Raw genomic sequence first — 17,313 nt, 5'->3', positions numbered from 1 at the left:
GTGTGTGTGTGTGTGTGTGTGTGTGCCTGTGAGTGAGCGAGTAAACGAGTTGCAAAATGGCTGCTGGCCACTATGAAGATGAAAGCCCCCCTGGAGTGGTGGGGTCATGTGGCTGAGGTCACATGTAGGTGTTAAGTTTGGGGAGATGAGTGTGTGAGGTGTTGGTGCCAGGTTAGAGGTTTTAGCAGTCTCCTCCAGGCAGGTCTGCTTAAAGTTGGAGAGCTTGCAGGAAGCAGTACCTACTCCTCCAGGAGAGGTCAGTTTTAAATTGTGATTTTAGCTGAACCATGATTATTTGATTATGACTGGATTTAAATATCTCCATGCATCAGTTAAACTTTGTTCATTGCAAACGTTAGTAAATATGCATTTGGATGACTTGCAAAGTGTCTCCAATGATTTTTATCATAACGTTCTTTATGAATTAAGTTGAGATCACCTCCAATCATAACATTATCAGTTGCGTGTGATATTTTCCGTGGATCTAAATGCAACTTAATGTTTTTTTGTTTTCCTATTTGTTGTTGTACACATAGAAATGGATGAATATGAATTTCAAATAATCAAGGGTCAGTGTACGAATCATCCAATGACCATGAACATCTGCTGTAGGAAACAATCTGCCCTTGAAAGTTTTATCAGTAGGATGGTGACCCTGAATGATCATCAAGAGCTGTGACTGAAATAAGCTTCTCCCCATTGTTTAGACCGAAACACACTATATTCAATCTTTCAATGAGTTTCTTGAAGAAAAATAATATTTGCATTTTTCCCCGTGCAGGATGAAAAAAGAGGTTTTTATTTTTGCAATGTCTCTTAGACCCCTTGCATTGAAAAGGAAAGAGAAATCATTTTTAACTGAAACATGGAGCACAGAACACAAAAGGAGAAAATTAAATACCTGAACATTCACGGTAACAAAACCTGAACATGTTCATTTTTAACTCCAAACTCTCTTGTTTGTAGGACTAGCTCTCCAGTGTGACTCTCTGTCCATTCAATAAGACATACTAAGATCAAGATTACTTTTATTGTCATGTTGCATGCAATCCACACACAGTAAGTTACACACACAATTGAAATGTATCTTGCTCTCCCTCAGATCACACAAACACACTTGCTCTTGTCGTATATTGGGGTTGCGATGATGTGAAGATAATGAAGGAATCTCCGATGACACCGTCTTGATTGTATATAAAGGTTTATTACAAAAAGTTCAGCATCAATGCAAGCAATGCAATCTGCCTGGGGAGAGATTCGGGGCCAATGTAAATCTCCTCCCGACGCATCTGACTTTCCTCCTGACTGTCAGGTGACAGGAAGGGAATGACACCAGCTCAAATTTAGGGTGACAGTTAGAGCCGTGATATAATGCCCTAATGTGTACATTCAGCTTTTCTCAGACAACCTATAGTCTTCCTCCGATTCTCTCAGGAGCTGGGGGCCTCAAACCCAAAGATACATTTCATTCAAAAGGAAGACAATACATATTATTTCAGACACCACACATTACAGAGGGGGAGCATATAGGGAGCTCTGATGTCTATCGCTGTATCGTCACTATATAAAGTGTATATCTTTGTTTCTGCCGTGTCATTTCATCAGTGTCTTACTTAGAAAAAGAAGAAAAATCTGTTTATTTCTCACCAAAAGTTATGCAAACGCAGACATTAATTACTCCACAGTTTGAACTTCCAGCTGAAAGGAAGTTGTAAGGCACATTTGCTGTTCATTGCATTGTTCGTCTATTCATCTCATTCGTCTCCAGAGATAACATATAAGTTAGAATGTGTTGCACAAGGAAGTTATTATCGTTATTAGAATTGTTTCAACAAGAACGCTGCTTCTGAAAGGCCACCAATCAGAGGTCACGTCCCGGGCCATATAAGGAGCGCGGGGGCGCCTCTTCCTCGTCCTCCTCCCTCGCTGACTCCTCTGCCTCTCCGCGCTTCACCCTCGAGGGATCTCGGCTTCCCAAGAACGGAACTCTGCAGGCTTCCCCGGAACTCCGTCTGACGATGTTCAAGTAGAGAACGCTATTACGTGACCGACAACCGCCAAACTTTCGGGAGTGACATGGAAACTTTTGCGGTGACGAGGAACGCGTTGGATGCGTTTAAAGTGACGTGTGGACACTCGGTGAGTACTGTTGAGAGTTTGAAGGCTCGTTGAAGTCTGCCTTTTTGAATGTTTTAATTGAATCATGCATTTAAGTGTGAAACAGTTTCCCCCCGGATGCTTTGTGCGGTAAAATGCGGAACTAGCGTTTCGGGAGTGACGTCGTCTGAGGTGAACGCGCGATTTACGATTTGTACCTCGAGCTCCGTGTTTGGACCATGAGCGAAGTGAGAGCCACGGAAGGATCCTCTCCGCAGAATGTTCTGGAATCCGGAGAAACCCTCCGCCTGCTAATCACGTGCAGCTGGAGCGTGCGCCTGGAAATAGGGCGGGTGCAGCACCCTCTACTTGCAGAGGGGACTGTCACTGACTTTGTGATTGACTCCCTTGTTGAGATTCAGATTCCTCTCTACGGTCCCACACACAGCATGCAACGTGCAAACATGGGGGAAATTTGACCGATGTATTTAACCCATCCGTGTGAACGGAGCACACGCGGAACACAAGCCACGAAGGCGGCCCGGGGTGCAAATTGGGGGGTTCGGTGCCTTGCTCAAGGGCCCAGGAGGTGAACTCTCCAACTTCTGTCCATGCTGGACTTGAACCGACCACTCTCCGGTTTCCAAGCCAAGTCGCTATGGACTGAGCTACTGGCTCCCCCTAATTGACTCCCTTGTTGGCTCTTTGTCCAACACATACAATGAAATGCAGTACATTCATGTCAGAGTGTGCACGTATACAGGTTACACTTCTTATACTGTAATAGAGATCGATATGTTTTGCTCTTTCGATTCCTTGCAGAGCTGTCCGCACCACTCTTTGCCTTATGTCCGCTCATGCTTTCGCCCATAGCTTTTACGGTCTGCTTGGGTTGTGACGATTCTCCAAATCCACGGTTTGTTTGAGAGGTGAAACAATAGTGGGTGTGATTGGAATGTCTGGGTTTTTATTGAGTCACAGTTATTGGAACAGTAAGGACTTGACTTAAATATAGAATACTGTGAATGTGATGCGTTGAAATGCACCATTGGAATCATTGACTGCTGAATCGTAATCGAATCGGGAGGCTAGTGAAGATGCACACCTCTACGCAAAACAGAAGAAAGTTACAAAACGTCTGAAAAAGAAAAAGACCATATATGTTGGACTACAGAACAGGCATTTTACAGTAGTGGCATGAAGCGCTACAGACACAAATCTTGCTTTTCCTGGCTGCAGAAGTCTATCAGGCATGATTATATAAGATAGAGCAATAGATTTCCATCTTTCCTTTATTATGTTGTATTTTTTGATTATTGTGCTGGAGGCATCCGTACACGGATCATTCTGTTCCCTTAACAGATCAGCTTAGTGTGGCTGTGAGGGGTAGAGCGGTCATCCTCCAACCAGAAGGTTGGTAATACAATCCCCAGTTTTCCCATTTGCAATCGGAAGTGTCCTTGGGTAAGATGCTGAACCCTAAATTGACCCTCATAGAACAGAAAACAGTATTAATAGATGCAACTGTATGAATGGGTGAATGGCAAAATGTACTGTACAGTGCTTTGAGCAGTCACCAAGACTAGAAAAGTGCTATATAAATACAAACTGTTTAAGATAACTTTTTTTAACTGTGTGTGAATATCTTTTTATGTAAGGTGTAAGAATTAGTGTCCTGGCATTTATTTAATAATAAACTTTATTTGTATAGCACCTTTCATACAAGAATTGAAGCACAAATTGCTTTACAGCAAAGATAAAAAATAAATAAGAAATATGAAAGCGCTAGATGAATAAAACAGAATGCGTCTACACATGATCACAAGCAAAATCCATTTGGTGATAAGAGCATTTTGAGTGTAACAAAGATTTCTTCAAGTTGTTTGCCCTTGGCTTCTCTAGAAGCTGCAACCACTAAAACCATAGTACAATAAATGACAAATAAGTCGCAATAAAATACCTATTTAGAAAGCTCATAGTGCTTGACAATAATAACATTGCATCAAAAATAAAGCAGATAAAAATAGTACAGTGCATTTAAAAAGTGCAGCAGAGTGCAAGTGCAAAGCTATTTAAAGGCTCGGGTGTAGAGATTTTTTTTTTAAGCTTTCTTAGACAATATCAATAACTGGCTTCCCTTTTATCTATTGGCAGTGCGTTCCATAGTGTGGGAGCATTGACAAAGGCTCCATCACAATCTTCTTTTGGCTAGTCCTGGGAACCTCCAGTAGACATGCAGCAGATGACCTCAGTGTTCTGGAGGGCAGATAGCTAATAAGGGAGTTGGCAATATAGCTTATTCATTGTCCATGAAGGGCTTTGTATACAAGGTGGAGAAACTTAAAGTCAATTCTAGATGTTACGGGAAGCCAATGCAGAGCAGCTAAAACAGGACTAATGTGCTCTATCCTCCTAGTTACAGTTGATCAATAAAATTAACAGTGAATAAAACATTATGTAGGTTGGCCGATTGATAAACAGTCTAAATATGCCAGTTTAAAAAGATGGGCTTTGAGACTGGAATCAAAGACTCAATGTTATGGATCTCTGGTGGGAGGCAGTTCCAGAGGTGGTGAGCAGAGAGGCTGAAGGCTCTATATCCCATGATGGGCAGGTGGTACAGTGAGGTGGATAAAGGAAAAAGACCTGAGAGTGCCGGAGGGTCCGTCGATGTGCAGGAGTTCAGAAAGGTATAGAGGAGTGAGATTATGCATGGCCTTAAAGGAGAGGAGCAGAATCTTAAAAACAATGTGGTATTTGAATGAGAGCCAATGAAGCTGCTGAAGGACAGGAGTGATGTGATTAATGGAGGGGGTTCTGGAAATGATGCGAGCGGCAGAATTCTAGACTAGTTTATGAAGGAATTTTTGAGAGAGACCAAAAGGAAGGAAGGGAGGTACAGTAATCCATAAGGGGACGTAACCAGGCTGTGAATGATAATGGCAGTGCTGTTGGGTGGGAAGGATGGGCAAAGACAGCACCAGCTTTCCAAGCTCATATCAATAATGACACCCACACTCCTAACGTGAGGGAAGGAGAAACTAAGGAATTATCAATGTTGAACACTATTATTGTTCAACCATGGGGAGACTCTGCATTCGACATCTGTTCGACTTCTAGAGGAGCAACAGCGTAGAGAGGTAATTCAGTTACTGAAACATTGTTCATTTTTAGCCCAGTTATCACCGAGTGCAGAGTGTCGTGTGCTGGTGAGTCAGACAATGACATGCTGAGACAGTGCAAAACTGTTTTATAGTTTTAGATTTACTTTTTGTTTCATAGAAACTATAGTTTGGAGGATGGGCCTCAAGCATTGCTGCTGTACCAGTATCATAACAAGTTTCAACTAAGAAAATACAGTGATTTTTTTTCTTTTTTTTTTCTGTTATCAGATCATTAACAAGAAAACGCTTTGATCTTTTCATGGGTGACGTGACGATGTTTGGTCTTTGTGAGGCTTGAGAAAAACTGAAATGGGGTGTGTTCATGTGTGTTGGTATGGTTCCTATGGTACAGGGGTTAAAATTTGTGTTCCTTCTTTTCTTATGCGTAGAATACACATGATTTGTGCTTTAAAAACTGTTATGACTGTTTCCCATAGTAGTGATGGTGAGATTTCTGGGGTATCATTAATTTCAATAAAGGTATGCTAGGAGTGAGGTGTTAAACTGCCAGCTACTTAATGGGGCTGGGGTTGTTTCATTCTCTGAAAGTCTGTAAGGTTTGTGGAATTGTTAGATAGATTTGCTATCCTTGTTTGCTCAGATACACTCAAGTGGCATTCATAATGTTTATGCAAGTTGGAAGCATTGTATGGGATCAAATCAGGGTCACTTATGTTTTGTGCTTGTGACATAATGTTGTAGTTGTAAATCACCTTTTGTGCAAAGTGCCTGCCTCTGGATGAGGATAAAGACAGTGTGTGTGACAGCGGGGTAAGACCACAGGACAGCTCTACAATGAAGCAACAATACAGAAAGCTATATCTTAAATTATATTCTAGAAGTGTAAAAGTCCTTCTGAGAGTAATGGGACTAAGTAGACTATTGTGGGCCACCACAGTCTAGATCAGTAGTCGCCAACCTTTTAAAGCACAAGATCACTTTTTAATTCAAATCGTAAGCTGACATCTACTACCCCGATATCTTGCAAAAAACCCACTTAGGAGGGTCATATTTATTATGTTGGCAAATATATGTTAAAGGCTCAGTGTAGAGCATAAATATAGACAAAGAAAGGCAGTTATGCTACTTTATCTATTCAATGCACAATATTCACATTATTATCAATTCATATTTACAGCATCTGTTCACTGCACACTATTTAGCTTCAGTTCAACAATATGTTTTGCAGAGGAGCTGCCTCTGCAGCACAATGTTTTTCCATAGGCTTTGCATGAATTATTGTCCTCTGTACTCAAATAACTACCAGTACTATACAGTATGAAGCCATGCATCTTCGGTTCCTGCAAATATTTCACAATAAAACCCTTTTTAAACAAAATAATGGATTTGGTCAACAGAAATGCTGGAGTGCTTTTATTTTGAAAGGCCCACAGAAAGTGTTTGACATAAATTCAACAGATGAACTTTAAAACATTATCTGTCTATGTCACAAAGGGAGGAGAGACAGTTGGCCTGTTGCTCTGTTTTATTATTCGTTTTTTCTGAGCCATGGAAGTGTGCTGTATGTGTGCTGATATTTGAACATGTGAAAAACAGAAACTCGTAGAAACTTGTTAAATCATCAAGCAGTGTGGTTTTCTTTTTCTCAGAGCCCCATAAGCCTTCATTCCTCCCTATCAACTCCTAAGTTCTAACAAATATCGTGATGATAAATCAATCTGTAGGTTAATAATCAGATAAGACAAAGGCTACATTTTGTCCTTTGAAAAATGTTGTTTATTGTCTTTTATAGTGGTCTTTTTTTATGTGTTATGGATAACTACAACTTATGAGTCATAATTAAGTTGTAGTTAAGTAGGGTTAGGGTTAGGCATGGGGTTAGTCATAATCTACGACTAACCTACTTGAAACTGTTTCATCTACATCTCCCATGTATGTGAATAGACACCAGCTAGATTATGTCACCAAGAGCATGGCTTGAAATTTTGGTCCCCAGTTTAGTAATAGACAAAATTAAAGAATGAAAGAAATCAGAAATGTGCACTAGAACAACCCTACTAGAACAACCCTAGTGCTACATAAGCATAACATAAATGTTTGCAACACTTCCTGTGCCCGTTTCAAAATAATAATTTTATTTATGGGTGCCTCTAATGACATTCAAGGACACCTTAAATGTACAAATAGTAAAAATGAAACAGATACACAACAATAAAAACAGACCAAACATGAATACAAGCAATATACAACAGACTAAAAGAAGTCTGTAGTAAATACTAAAAAGGTATGCCAATTGAAAGAGGTGAGGTTTTTAAATGGGATTTGAAGGTGGGGATAGAGTCACTTTTACTGATGGTTTGTGGGAGAGTGTTCCAGAGATGGGGGGCTGCCTGACTGAAGGCTCTTGACCCCATGAAAGACAGCCAGGCAGGAGGTGTGGTGAGGAGCATGGAGGAAGAAGAGCAGAGAGTACGGGTGGGTGTGTAGTTGTGGAGGCAGTCAGAGAGGTAAGGAGGTACCATGTTGTGGAGAGCCTTGAAAGTGAGGAGTAAGTTGCAGTTGTTGGAGGACAGGGGCGACGTGTTCGATGGATGGGGTTCTGGTAATGATCGGGCAGCTGTGTTTTGGAGCAGTTTGAGTTTGACAAGTGTGTTGACAAGTATAGCTGTGCGTGTGTGTGTATTGCTTAAGTGGAAATATGCAGTCCGAGTGGTGTTAAACTGTAAATGAATAACTGTTACAATAGACCAGTGTGGACTTGGTGCGGACAAGGAGAAGTTCTGTTTTATTGCAGTGAAGTTTGAGGAAATTTTGAGTGAACTAGGCTTTGATTTCTAAGAGGCAGTGTAAACCCTTACCATTGTGGACCACTGATCAAGAATTAATGACACACAACTTCTGTCGAGACTGAAAAACAAGACGTGAAGAGTTATTTCTTTACAGTTTTAAGCAGCTCTGTCAGTAATTTGCTGCTCCTCTCGTGTCTATCATTCAAGCTGTGCAATGCGTCAGATCAAACCAAGCGTGACGCCATCTTCTCCAGCTCCATACATTGACTAAGGGGGGGGGCAATTGTTGCGATGATGGCTAAAGTTATCTGTTTAATGGGTAAATACATGAATCCGTGTCGCTCCGCTCACTTTAACACTGAGTCCTGAGTCATTTTTCATGATGTTGAAATGCAGCCTCATAAACTCTGGAGTGAATCAAACAAACACTAAGTTACTTCAGGTCAGAAACTCCAGCTCGATACAAACAACTGCAGCTTCTGCGCTGATCATGAAGCAGCTGATCATGAAGCAGCTGATCACTGAGCAGCTGTGACCAGAGGAACTGTGTTTTCACTGTTTCCACTGTTCTTCAACAAAGTCTCTTACAGGCTTCACATGAACAAGCTCTGATCTCACTGTGTGTGTTCGCTCTGAGCGAGTGACAGCACACATGCCGTGCACGTGCTGTATGGGAGCACACGCACACACACTTTCTTTTGCTTCTGGTATTTCACATGATGGCCTGATACGATGATTTAAAAATGTTCAGCATAAAGTGAGAGCAGGTCAGAAACTCCAGCTCAATACAAACAACTGCAGCGTCTGCTCTGATCATAAGGCAGCTGATCATTGAGCAAACGTGATCACTAGAAGTTTCCACGGTACAATTTAGTCAGAGGCGATTTGACGGCGTCGCCAGGCTCTGTCAAATCTCTGTTTTCTAATTCTCTTTTCTCTCTTATTCTCTTCTTCCAACAATGATTCACTGATGGGTGAATGGGTGAATTCACTGTCAATGATCTGTATGTCTTAAATTTATCATCTAGGGCAGCACCTGATTGGCAAATATATTGACATGCAGAGTGTGAATGTGTGGCGCATGTCACATTTATCGCAGTTTTTGCCATCTTGCGGTACATCTATTTATTGTGCATGTTGATATCACAATGATGATTTTTGATACATGTGCATCCTAGTATCATGGCTTTGTTTGTTTCTAACAGCAGATCATAATTTGATGAAAGTGAATCAGTGAAAGTTTTTCCTGTGGTGATTTTCCAGCCTAACTGTGACATCGTTGTTTGAATTTGTCTTCAGTTCAGTAAATCATTGAACTCATACCCATAAGCTTTCCTTGCTGCCAGGGTTGTTGCACATTTGTTATGGTCATATTATGTAAAAATAAAACTACTTCAGTTTCTATCAGTATTTTCTGAACATTTTCAGCACATAATTATAAACACAATAATTGTGATGTGAAAATTTCAGTTTCATTTCTAATTAGGAATATGACAGAAATATATTGAATTTGTAAAAGATTAGTTAAATACATACACACATTATTTAGACCAGAGTGTAAACAACTGGGTCAGATTGATTATGTTAAAAGAACAGAATCCATCAAACCAATGTTTTAAATCATTTTTCAACACAATATTGATCTGTAGTTGCCTTTTTAGTTAATATGGTGAGCTATGCAACAGTTGCGTACACATCCAGCAGATATGGAACAACAGTATTGTCAGTGCCATTAGATACATTGGTATTGAACACGTAGCAGGAAGTTCCTCTAAACATGGACTCATCCAGATTCTGAATTTCCTTCTTTTTTTTTCTCCCCTAGACCTGAGAAACCCTGAACTGAAGTCATCAATTGAAAGATGGCTCTCCGTGCAACATGGTCTGGATGTTCACACAGTAAAGAAAGAGCATACCCTGCTGTCCAACACGGGTGTAACAATGTTACACCAGCACCAGTGGTTCACCCAGCAAATGGAATACAAATCAACATGGTAGCCCCTCAAGATCCTGATGAGCTTAAAGTCGTTGATGGTCCAGCTCAGGGGCAGCAAGATGGTGCAAAATCAAGACAAAATTTCCAAAGTCTCCACCACAAGCTAGCAAGCTCTGGATTCCAGCACCCAAAACCACCTGGAGAAAGTGTATGGACTCCTCTGAATAGTTGCCACCAACTAAGCAGAAAAGCTAATCCTGACTATATTTCATCACTGCATGTCACTGCACAATACAGCGGCGCTAATGAAAACTCTGGGAGACAATGTCTGTATAATGGTGGACAAGATGAGGAATCTATTCACTCACTGGATGCTCTCAGCTGTGAACAGATTGGAAACCAAAACCTAGTACTTTCAAGAAGTACCCGGTACCAGCAGCAGTTAACTTGTCCATCACCAGTGGAAGAAATAAAACCACTTACAGATTTTGAAATACACGACTTTATTGTGAAAGAGGTTAAACAGTACAGAAGAACGCAGAGCACTGACAACCTCGCCACATCCTCTGACAAAGGGACACAACAATATGAAGAGGTGCAATGTGTCTCTGCACTTGAAAAAACACTTACAGTGGACAGTTCAAAGGGCAGCAAATTAAATACTGAATTTACTCAGACTAGTGATTGTCCTACAGTTCCATCAAAGAAACATTCAACAGGTACACAAATCTCTGTGTAAAAAAATTTAAAACATTCTCGTAATAATTAATGTGTTGACAATAGTGGCAGTAGATTTTTGTAATTTATACTATTGGGTCACTCTGTTACTAATCGTCACAATTTTGGGTTACACCTTCACAGATTTGAATGAAATTTGACTTGATTTGGTCACAAATGTTCAATGTGACTGAAATGTCAGGTCTCAGATCCATATTAAGGGAGATATGGGCTAACGGAATTTGCACTACTTGGGGGACTGATTGTCTGGGCATATCTCCTTTAATATGGGCCACAGGGAAAGTGTTCTGATGTGGTTATACAGCTCTTTGTCATCTCCAATTATATCTAAAGATCATGTTATAAATATAAAAATAACAGCATTTTAAATGATTATAACGTTAAAGTTGACTTTCAAAAGTAACTAAATTGTTTATCTGAAGTGACATCACTAATTCTTTACAATGATGTTAAACAGCAGTAAGTGATCAGCGCATTGCAAGGCACACAATACCGGTGAACTAGATTAGAGACTAGATAGATTGCCGGCTTCCAGTCCACTGGATACTGTGGGTGGGATCATAATTTTTTTAAATAAATGTTAATTCCATTTATTACAAAACAACTCAAATTTGCAATTTAACATTGGTAACTTGTCCTGTTTAGGCTGATCAAATTCCCTGGGTGGAGTTCATTAGACGTGAAAGTCATTGTACCCAATTACTTTGTTGTTTGTCTTGATGAGTTACACGTGCGCGAAACTAGGAGGGTCTTGACTTTTGAAACTCTATAAGTGGCGCTATAGAGCCATTTGGCCGCGGCCAATGTGGAGACCCACAAAATACCAGACCTGATGCGTGTGCAAGGTTTCATGAGGTTTTGAGCATGTTTAGGGCCTCAATAAGGCGACAGTTCCCAGAAAAAAATAAATTATAATCAGAGCAGTTTCAAAAAGGTCTTTGCACAGTTATGCTCGGGCCCTAATTATGATTCCAAAGCACTATCCTGGTGGTCTTGGGGACCATCAACAGTGATTGATATTTTGCATTGCCTGATCACGGACTGATCTCTAACTGCTGTTCAACAACAATGTAGAGAATTAATGATGTGATGGCACTTTAGACAAGTAATGACTTCTCGGCAGCAACTCAAAAACCAAAGACTTAATTTTATCTGGAGGTCTTGATGGTATTATAAGCAAACTTTGATATTTTTATTGATGTGATCTAAAGTCATACTGCAACAGTATCAGATTGGCGATATAGATAACGTTCTTCTATTTACATCCACAGAATATCTGCAACTTATGGGGACAGTTGCTGCCACCCGCAAAAAGAACGAGGACAAGAGTCCAGTGGTTCTCATATCAAGGTCTGGAATGACTTTTGATGAACTGACTGAGAAGGAACCCTGGAACAAGCCACAAGAAGAATGCACATCTCTGGGGTTAAATATCAACAGGAATTTAGAGGAATTGCACAAGGTGGCTGGTGTTTCATGGTCTCCCAAACACATGGAAGTGAAAGAGGATGGAGATACAAGGCTAAAACCAGTTGACAATGTGGGTTGGACAGTAGATTTGGACAATTTGCAAGGTGTGAATGAAAGGCAAAGTTCAATTATCACTGGAAACCAATCACTCAAAGAAAATCAAGACACATTTCCCAACAGAAGGAAAACTTCTGAAGATCAACATTGTCATACAACAGATCAGGAAGTAATTGCACATTCCATGGGTACTTCATCAGTTGATCAAATTCAGATTCATAGTGTTATATCAATTTCTACGGACCAAACTGAACTTCTGTGGAACCAAGCAAGTCATCAATGTGTGATGGCCGATGCAGGTTCTGTGCATTCACAAACAGATTTAAGCAGTCTTGAAGTTACTGAAAAAATTGCCGACGTCCAAGAACTGCCCCTACTCCCTGAAAGCAAGAGTCTGGAACACGCTGTGGAAGGTTTGAAAGATCCAAAATATGAAGACATTTCAGATAATGAAATGTCACAGGGGATGACAAAACTTCCAAACACAGAGCATGAGAAATGTAGCTTCCTGCCATGTGGTGAAAATCCTCAGTATGAAGATATAAGTGAAGATGAAAATCCAGAGAGAGAGATATCTTTTCTGGAATACAACAAAAAGCAGTCACTATTTGAAAATGAAGGCCATGGACACGTGCAGGATCAGGCTCAGGTAAAGACTGCAAGCATTTCAGATGAGAAGCTGATTTTACTGGATACAGCACAACTCTGTACTTGCCCATGTTTTGTTGAAACTGATGATGGTTTTGAACATTTATGTCCTAAATGTGACAGCGAGAGACAACTGGGAGTGCAAACAAACCACTCAGCTTCATGTAGTCCTTCTTATGATTATTTCAAAGATGGAGAGGAGAGTGACGATCAGATGGATGACTTCATAGTCTTGCCTATATGCATCACAGACATTATATTTGGACCAGATAATGAAATCCAGGACGTCCCAGAGAATGTTGTGCAAGATGACAGTAACAGTGGAGACGAAGATGGGCACGGTGACATGATTTCAACATACTGTCCAGCACCCAATCCAGTTGCAGCTTCTGCTTCCTACAACATAGAGGTATTTGACACAGTTAAGAGCTTTCTAAAAGCTAAAGCTGCAGAATCAGGAAGAAGCACACCTGACCATGAAATGGTGCTCGAGGAAGACGCATATACACCTAGCAGGAGCGAGTTCCCCTCTGAGCCCGAAGACAGCACTGAAACAGATGACAGTTGTGATTACTCAGCACCTCTGCAACCAGAGACGGACGATTATGCACCTGAAAAAGAAACTGAACAAAATGAAACTACAAATGAGCAAAAAATTCGAAGCAGCCGCTTAAACAAGGTGAGCTGTATGAAAAACCTTAACAAGTTGATTGATGCCAAAGCTAGATCAAAGAATGTACAACCCGAAACCATCAGACAAACGTATTCAAAAAACCAAGAAATAATAATTGTGGATTCTGACACAGAGGATGAAAGTGACCAAAATTGCAGAACGAAAGCTAAACGTAAGCGATTACTCTCTTCAGACTCTATGGAATATGGAGATGCCCCATGGGGTCAGCAAACTGGACATCCATCTGAAACTGTGGACAGTCTGTATGGAACTTTGAAAGAAAACGCAGACTTGCCAGTCCCACAGTGTCCTGAGCTATCGCATAGTACAGCAACAAGTGGGCAGCAGCTTGAAAATAAAGCTGGCCATAAGCATGTTCAACAGGAGACCAACAGAAAAAATATCGAAAGTGTAATCATCCTCGACTCTGACACAGAGGATGACAGTGACCAAGAGCACAAAGAGGAGAACAGCAGGAGATTCATCTCTTCAGGGTCAATGAATAGTGCCATTTCGTCATCACATTCACCTGACATTGTGGACACGGAGTATGGACCTACTAAAGAAAAGCTCCAAGAAATGAGATTGTCATCTGCTGATTGCCCTGACCTGTCCCTCTGTGCAGAAAATGGTGGACAGTTGATTGAAGCTGAAGTTGGCTCTGCGCATTTGCAACACAAGAGTAACAAACAAGCAACCTCAAGAGTTTTCCATGAGTCTGACAAGGTGTCTAAAAAAGACGATCGGGTCAGCAAAAGAAAGGCAACAGACAGAAATCCCTCAGCAGTTCCAAAAGACAGTCGTGCTACATTTCCAGAACGAAACAGACAGTCAAAGGAAATTGTAAACCGCCTCTGTGGAACTGGCAAGACAAGGCCTCGAAAAACCATACAGTTGTATATAGAGTCACAAAGGAAGTGGCTTCAGTCTGTGGACAAGAAAGCAGAAGCCACCTCAGGTACTTGTCCTGTGATGCCTCAGTCAGTGCACAATAAAGACCTGAAATGTCCAAAAGAACGTGTCAACAGGCAGGGTAAAGATGAAACCCTTGCGCCAAACACTCCTATAGCAACCAGTAAGAGGAAACACTACTATGAAAAGAACACTTTGAATAAGGTTCAAGCCAACAGAATAAAACCCAGACGGGTTTCAAAGGAACTTTCGTTACCAAGCCAGGAGCGCCTATCTGCAACAATGATGGACATTTTAAGAACTAACTATGAGTCAAGGAGACAAGCAAGGCCAGGACCTAGTCACTCTGCCAGGGCTCCCAAACACAGACGGAGGCACAACTCCCACGAGTCTGTGACTCCCCTGATGAAGAGGACCATGTCTGAAGCTAAACATATGACCAAGGCCAGAAATCGAGAGATTCAAAGGGAACAAGGTGTGTTATATTGACATTTTTTCAATGGTTTTCCATAGCTCCACATCATAATGGCAGCAAGTTATTTCTAATGTGTCTGAAGTGAAACCTTTTCTTCTTTTCTTCTTACTCTAGGATCCAACGTGGGTGTTGGTTACAAAGGGTTGGAGAGCGGAAAAAAGGTGGCAAGGCTAACAAAGAAAGGTGATCCTTAACATTTTCCCTAACATGATTTGCTCCATGTATAATGATTATCTTACATCACGTTCTTTTGAGATGCAGGTACAGTCTTTTGTTCTTATTCTGTGCCGTTTTTACAACAGATTCCGCCAGCGAGAGGTAGTGAAGATCTCAAAGAGCCTTTTCATCGAGGAGAACGTTGCACTGATTACTACAATGGAGTTGTTAATAACTGTTGCTGTATGTAATTCTGTATTTTAACAGTGTGCATGCATGTTAACACAAAGTGTGTCATATGTTAGTATGTAAAATATCAGCTGTTTGTGGTAGTGTTTTCAATTGGAAAGAAATGTTATTTTTTCCAGCTACCTCACGATGAAGTTTTTCCATTTACTGTGTTTATGCCCTGATTACAGTTTGAACTTGAACTGCATGATATTTTAAAAGTGAGATGGATACATATCTATATGATCCTGTTCTTTTCCCTCTTTTAACTTAATATTGTTTTTGTACTTGATTTTGTACTCAGCCGTGGTTACATTCTGCGGGCAATATTGTATTATTTTAAGAAATGTTAATAAATGTTATAAAAGTCTTGCAACGGCTCAATTTCTGATTGTTTCATGTTTACTTTTATTTCACCACTCGAGAGATACTTTGCAGTGCATCTCTTGTGTCCTCGTGGACATCTGTAAAGTGCTCTTGGGTCTCTTGAAAGGCACTATATAAATTCAAGACATTATCTGCAGTAAGTTTGGAAAGATTTTCACAGAACACTTACTGTTAAAGTGTTAAATATAATAAATAAATATAATCAAACACGATTTTGACAATCTTTTATAATGATAATAACTCCACCCCTGTGCAGTACTACTACTAATACTTTCAATTAACTTAATTCCAAGATAATATTTCAATATTGTGAATACAATGTTCTAAGTATGAACTTGTAATTGAAAACACATCGTTTACTGTAAGTAAGGTAACAATAAACAGGGTGAATGTGGGTAATCTGGTACATTGGCTAATGTGGGACAGTCTGTTTCTTTTATTTTCTAACAAAGTGTAGGTTAGGTTAGCATGGACATCATATGACTGAACTCACATGATTTCACGGGGGTCATATCACAGAAAGGTGCAGCACAAATGCCAATCAGACGCTCGCCCTTGGAATTGCATGACAATGTCAGTGACAGGATTCTGACAAGATTAATATTAATATAAATCTATCATAAATAAGACAATGTTCCATAATGTTATCTAAGTATGTTTGTGATGTATTCAAGCAAAAATTATGCATTGAGCTAATGAAAATGTGCTGAATTGTATTCCTTCACCGTGTGTTTAATGAATGTTTAAACAGTTGCGACCCTCAGAGCTGGTTTCTGTTTCGCCCTACAAAAACACTCTTCTAACTCTTCTACCTAACTCCTGAACCACATTGCTTAAATTGCTGCTTGAATCATTTCACAAAGACAATTTTATCTTAAGGTTCTTTATTTAACATCCTCTCACAGAGAATCTCCACGTCAACATACATTTTCTTATTAATTTTTTGCGTTATGGTTTTTAAAAATATTGAGCTTTGCATGCATAAAGCATGGTCTCAGATTACCTGTGACAGCCTCTGCCCTTAACTCTCAACAAGCGTAAGGACAAACTACTGAAAAAAAAAACCTTTTCTAATGCAAGCCAGCACTTCAGTATATTTTAAGCTTTTGTCTTTTGTTTCAGTTTAAGTGCTCATCCTGTGGGAACAGTTTTATGAAGTCTTGTCTGGTCCAGGAGGAGCTTTGTCAAATTTGATGAAATGAGTGTAGTGCCTTGTTGTGTCTTCTCTCTATTCTCTGCTCTCTCGTCCCAGTGTCCATTCAGGTGCAACCCTTTTCCCTGCCTAGCGGCGGCAGTATGTGAGTGTACACAGCCAGGCTCAATCACCAAGTTAGGCCATGGTGGTCAGGACGGTAGAGAAGCAGACAGACACCCCAGTGGGCCAAGTGGCAGCTTACAAGCTGAGTGTGTTGCGGGGTTATTGTAGTTAACGAAAACTAAGACTAAAACTAAAACTAGCAATGAAAAAATTATTTAGTTAACTGAAATAAAAAAATAAAAAAATGACAATTACAAAAAAAACGAAAACTAAATAAAAACAATGCAAAACTAACTAAAACTGAACTGAATTGCAGATAAATTCAGCTTCTATTTCTCCCTGGATTACTGCCTGTCCTGCAGGT

At 40.3% G+C, this 17,313-nt stretch overlaps 1 protein-coding gene and 1 long non-coding RNA gene across 2 annotated transcripts; one reads left to right on the top strand and one right to left on the bottom strand.

The window, feature by feature from the left end:
* Positions 1-1,184: 1,184 nt before the first annotated feature.
* Positions 1,185-2,453, bottom strand: LOC138406764 (uncharacterized). The gene is made up of 2 exons (XR_011240134.1): positions 2,316-2,453; positions 1,185-2,012 (listed from the first exon to the last, which is right to left on the bottom strand). It is a non-coding gene; the product is annotated as an uncharacterized lncRNA (long non-coding RNA).
* LOC109637555 (uncharacterized) lies at positions 1,999-15,675 on the top strand. Its single transcript, XM_020100002.2, has 5 exons — positions 1,999-2,139; positions 9,837-10,666; positions 11,957-14,920; positions 15,035-15,103; positions 15,223-15,675. Exons 2-5 carry the CDS (start codon positions 9,874-9,876, stop codon positions 15,240-15,242), a joined length of 3,846 nt encoding a protein of 1,281 aa, XP_019955561.2. The 5' UTR covers positions 1,999-2,139; positions 9,837-9,873; the 3' UTR covers positions 15,243-15,675.
* Positions 15,676-17,313: the final 1,638 nt, after the last annotated feature.

The sequence above is a fragment of the Paralichthys olivaceus genome, chromosome 23 (genome assembly GCF_024713975.1).
Source record: "Paralichthys olivaceus isolate ysfri-2021 chromosome 23, ASM2471397v2, whole genome shotgun sequence".
Classification (NCBI taxonomy): Eukaryota; Metazoa; Chordata; class Actinopteri; order Pleuronectiformes; family Paralichthyidae; genus Paralichthys; species Paralichthys olivaceus.
The sequence above is the reverse complement of the archived record's forward strand: the minus strand, read 5'-3'. Positions and strand labels throughout refer to the sequence as shown.